The following is a 5,000-nucleotide window of genomic DNA, read 5'->3' on the forward strand; positions in this document are numbered from 1 at the left end:
GTTTAGGTATAAAAGAGGAGGTTGTGTTGAGAGTGCCTCATCTTTACTGGGTCTCCGCTACTGTCGTCAATATGCAATGCTAGTTCCTCCCGCACCGACTGCAGTAGGAGCTATTAAAGATATTACTCCGGTGTTCCCCTTGAGTGGTCACTTTGACGGGTCCATCTACATAGAAAAAACTGAGCCTTCAATGACTGGAATACATGTGATTGCAAAGGGTAGCAATAACGGTGGTAAAACGTCATTTGAAATTATTTTTGATACTCCAGGCTCACAGACAGATAGGAAAATCGTATTCACAGGTACTTTTTACTTGACTTGGTATACCTTTTGTTTATTCAAATGACATTTACCCTTGTTTCCTAGATTGTTGCAATTCTTTATTTCGCAGAATTTGAAACAACAAATCAAAGGTATTACTCCAAAGCTGGACCTAGTACTTTGATCTTTTTCAAGTATGGATTAATGTGGAGATCTTTCGTTTTTATTCGATTTTAGGTATGGACATTCACAGGAGGTGAAGGTATTTGTAAGACAAAACGAGAGTCTTTAATTTTCAGATTTCAAAGAGAAAGCCCTTCTCATATTGTCTTGTACCGAGAACGATGACCATCCTAGTGTAGAGTGTTATTGAGACATTTTCTTTTTATGGGTTTTAAGTATGGGTATTCGCACAAAGGGACGGTCACCAATACGACGGTTCTTAATCTTTTAGTTTTTTTTATATTTAAAAATAAAATGAAAGTAAAAGGTATTTTTGTATTGATTTTTAGAAGCGTTAATGTTTCTGTGATTGGAACTGAGATATATCTTTTTTATGGATTTTAAATATGGGTGAGGGCCTTTGTGAGGCAATATCAAATAGCTCGTGGTAACGAACTGTAGTAAGGAGCGACCCGGCTCAATAGTAACCAAAACTCTAAAAAATGGAATTTTTGTACCAATAGCTACATCAAAAGAATCGCATTTTTAAGCTGATTTTAAATATACAAGTTTCATCAAGTTTAGTCTTACCCATCTAAAGTTACGAGCCTGAGAAAATTTGCGTTATTTTAGAAAATAGGGGGAAAAACCCCCTAAAAGTCATAGAATCTGAACGAAAATCACAGCGTCAGATTCAGCGTATCAGAGAACCCTACTATAGAAGTTTCAAGCTCCTATCTACAAAAATGTGGAATTTTATATTTTTTTGCCACAAGGTACATCACGGATGCGTTTTTTTTTTTTTTTTTTTTTTTTTTTTTTTTTTTTTTTTTTTTTTTTTTTTTTCCAGTGGTGATCGTATCGAGCCAATTGTCTTAGAATGTTGCGAGAGCGCTCATTCTAACGGAAATAAAAAGTTCTAGTGCCCTTTTTAAGTGACCAAAAAAATTGGAGGGCACCTAGGCCCCCTCCCACGCTAATTGTTTTCCCAAAGTCAACGGATCAAAATTCTGAGATAGCCATTTTATTCAGCGTAGTCGAAAAACCTTATAACTATGTCTTTGGGGACGCCTTACTCCCCCACAGTCCCCGTGGGAGGGGTTACAAGTTCAAAACTTTGACCAGTGCTTACATATAGTAATGGTTATTGGGAAGTGTACAGGCGTTTCCAGGAGGATTTTTTGGTTGGAGGCAGGTGTTGAGAAGAGGGTGATATGCTGGGGGAACGTCTTCATCGAGGAATTTGTCATGGGGGAAGAAAATTTCCATGAAGGGAGCGCAGGATTTACTAGCATTACTTAAAAAAAACAAAGAAAAAATAAACATGAAAAAGTTTTTTTTTTTCAGCTGGAAGTAAGCAGCAGCATTAAAACTTAAAGCGAACAGAAATTATTACCCATGAGGGGCTCACCTCCTAATACCTCGCTCTTTACGCTAAAGTATTTTTAGTAATTTCAACTATTTATTCTGCGGCTTTTGTGATTCAGGGGTCATTCTTAATGAATTGGGACAAAATTTAAGCTTTAGTGTAAAGAGCGAGGTACTGACGAGGGGACGAACCCCCTCATATATGTAATAAAAACATAAGAATACAAAAGTTGTTTACGTAAGCTAATTTATAAGCTACGTATATCTTTTACTTATAAAAAGATTCATAAAAAATTAAAAGTTCTAGTTGCCTTTTTAATTAACCGAAAATCGGAGAGCAACTACGCTTCCTCCCCCACTCTTTTTTTCTCAAAATCATTCGATCAAAATTATGAGAAAGCCATTTAGCCAAAAAAAAATAAATATACAAATTTCGTTTTAATTATTCCTCTGCGGAGAGCCAAAATCAAAACATGCATTGATTCAAAAACGTTCAGAAATTAAATAAAAAAAACAAGTTTTTTTTGATGAAAGTAAGGAGCTACATTAAAACTTAAAACGAACAGAAATTACTCCGTATATGAAAGGGGCTTTTCCTTCTCAACGTCCCGCTCTTTACGCTAAAGGTTTTTACTGTTTTAAAATGTAGAGTTAAGAGAAAGAGTCAAACTTTAGCGTAAAGAGCGGGGCGTTGATGAGGAAGCAGTCTTGCTGTAGCCTTCGTGTCATCAAATGAGTGTCAATATCTACCCCTTTTAACCTGCAGAATAGAATTTAATTAAAAAATTTCTTTCACAGCACGGTTGCCGAATTTGAATTTTACGTCACAAATAGCTCTTGTTTATATATATATATATATATATATATATATATATATATATATATATATATATATATATATATATATATATATATCATATCGAAAGAAGTTGAAACAGTAGCATAAATAATATATAATTTTCAACTGTCATGTTTGTAATGGCAACATGTAATTTTTATTTACTCAATGTAGGTGTCGTAACTGCACCAGGTTTCTGGACTCCAAAAATTTTAATTTTTGTGTTTTGTATTAGATAGCTTTTGGCACTGACATTATCTTAAAAAAAAGCTGTTAAATTCTAAAATTAAGGAAAACAAACATATTTGCAGCTCTTGGTTATGCCTCTTGGAGAACGAAAGAAATATTTAGAGAGGGTAAGACTTAGGGATTGTTCTTGCAGTTGCCCTATGTGTGGAGAGATATATGAGCCTTTGCACCATTTTTTAGGTGAATGTAAGGGATATAGGGAATTGTGGCTGGAAATTTTTTATAGGAAGGTCTGGGGGAGGGACTGTATTATGTAAATTTTGTGGGTGTGATTAGATATAAATAATATTGGAAGGTTCTTTTTTTTTTCGCTTGTTTGTTGTGTGTCACCGTGGCCCAATAGGGCTTTTATTTGAATAAATCTATCTATCTATTTATCTGTCTATATAAATATGCCCGGTAAATACAGTGCAAGTATATTATACTCTGTACCGGTACTATTGGTAGTATCCGGTACAACTACACTGGACGATGAGCGGTAGATCCCGGTAGAAGGTCGGTCAAAGATCTATTACCTTTTGTTTAAATATCTGTATCATCAATTAAATGTTTCTAGGCATTGGTTTCAATACCCAAAGCAGATATGGTATTGAAGGAAAAGCACAACTTAGTGGTAAATCTTACGAAGCAAAAGTTTATACCGATATGGCTCAAAGCTCATCAAGACTCACTGTTTCACCAGTCATCGAGTACACTCTACCTAATGGTAAAAAAGATGTCCTAGTTACCGGGCGAGTGGTAATTGAAGAAGGGAAAAAGATAACCTTTGAGGTAGCACCCTCTGGTTCATGGAAAAAGCTAGAACTGGGAGCTTCTGGTAAATATTCAGTCATTTTGTATCTTCGCTGAGCACCACACTGATAGGGACCAGAGGATATATCCTCCTTAAACGCACATATGCCCTTAATGCAATTTGTGCATTATAAGGCATGAAATAAAATTATGCGAATTTGTATGTTTTCCAATAAATCCATAGCACCAGTAAATGAGCCGTTGAAAAGTCAAATCCTTTAAATCTTTGAAAAACAAAGTATATTTTAGATCTAAAACTATTTTGCTTCGCAAACTATTCTAATGGTTTAAATATTTACATTCATTGTCGTGATGTCATTCCACTCCCTATATATTTTGAAACAGTATTGATTTATATCCACCAGCAATATCTTGGCTGCTTAACTATGATGTATTTGGCATTTGTTGCAGAGAGCGCCCCAGTTTTTGTATTATATATTTTGAATTTTAAGAACAGATCTTTTTTAATTAGTGAACTTAGTGAAAGTAGTTTCAAGAAAATTTTCAACATTTATTATCCAAAATGTAAAGTAATTGTAGGGCAGCCGTCTCCCCTCGCGTGACCTTTTCTATCAGAATAAAAAATCTAAGAGAGCTATTTTTCTCAAAATAAACGAAAAGTTTCTAATAAATGTATTTCAAGGGACGGAAAGACCCTTTTGGTCCCCGGTGCAAAGGGCTTTAAATTGTGTTAATTGTCAATTGTTCACAAGTAAGTTCTGTTCTTGAAAACGGGAGACATGTTTAATCTTGGGTGCTCAACTGGCTCGAAATCTTAAAGGTTAGTTCTCTGGGCCAAGAGGATCACACATTTTGTTGGCAGGGGTGGAGATAATTAAAAAACTAACAATGGGTACTTTTTTTTTGTCACCGACCCCTAAGAAACTTACTGCTGTAAGTCCTTTTGTGTGTAAGTATTTAATGCAAAAAGGACTGTTTAGGAGTTACGGCTAATCAAAAACAGAATTCTAAAAAGAATCAATCTACCGTTGGTTTGAAATTTATACCCTTAAGTCTGTGGGCTAAAAGGATCCTAGTAAATAAAGAAAAAATGGCTTCCTCGGCAAAAAGTCAGAATATGGCGAAAATCCGAAGTTCTATGGGCCAAGGGTCCTAAAAATGCCAGAAAATTCTTTTTGTTTCATAACATTGAAATTTAAAACGGGAAATCTGAAGCAAGAATATGTTTATGGACAGGAAAAGTTTCAGTTTTGAGCTCCGCCCCTTCTTTAAAAATGGTTGAAAAGAGACAGAAGACTTGTTTTCAATTGGCTTAAGCTTTCAAGGATCATTGTCTGGGCTAAGGCTGCCACACACTTTTTGAAGAAGG

At 35.1% G+C, this 5,000-nt stretch overlaps 1 protein-coding gene across 1 annotated transcript in view; it reads left to right on the forward strand.

Annotated features, from left to right (window-relative positions):
• The window catches only part of LOC136034972 (apolipophorins-like), a 69,543-nt gene extending 65,801 nt beyond the window's left edge, over positions 1–3,742 (forward strand). Inside the window, exons 17-18 of the mRNA XM_065716531.1 lie at positions 7–302; positions 3,435–3,742. Of these exons, the coding sequence (XP_065572603.1) occupies positions 7–302; positions 3,435–3,727 (589 nt within the window). The 3' untranslated portion in view covers positions 3,728–3,742. The remainder of the gene's footprint in view (positions 1–6; positions 303–3,434) is intronic.
• Positions 3,743–5,000: the final 1,258 nt, after the last annotated feature.

This window comes from Artemia franciscana, chromosome 13 (genome assembly GCF_032884065.1).
Source record: "Artemia franciscana chromosome 13, ASM3288406v1, whole genome shotgun sequence".
In the NCBI taxonomy this organism is placed as follows: domain Eukaryota; kingdom Metazoa; phylum Arthropoda; class Branchiopoda; order Anostraca; family Artemiidae; genus Artemia; species Artemia franciscana.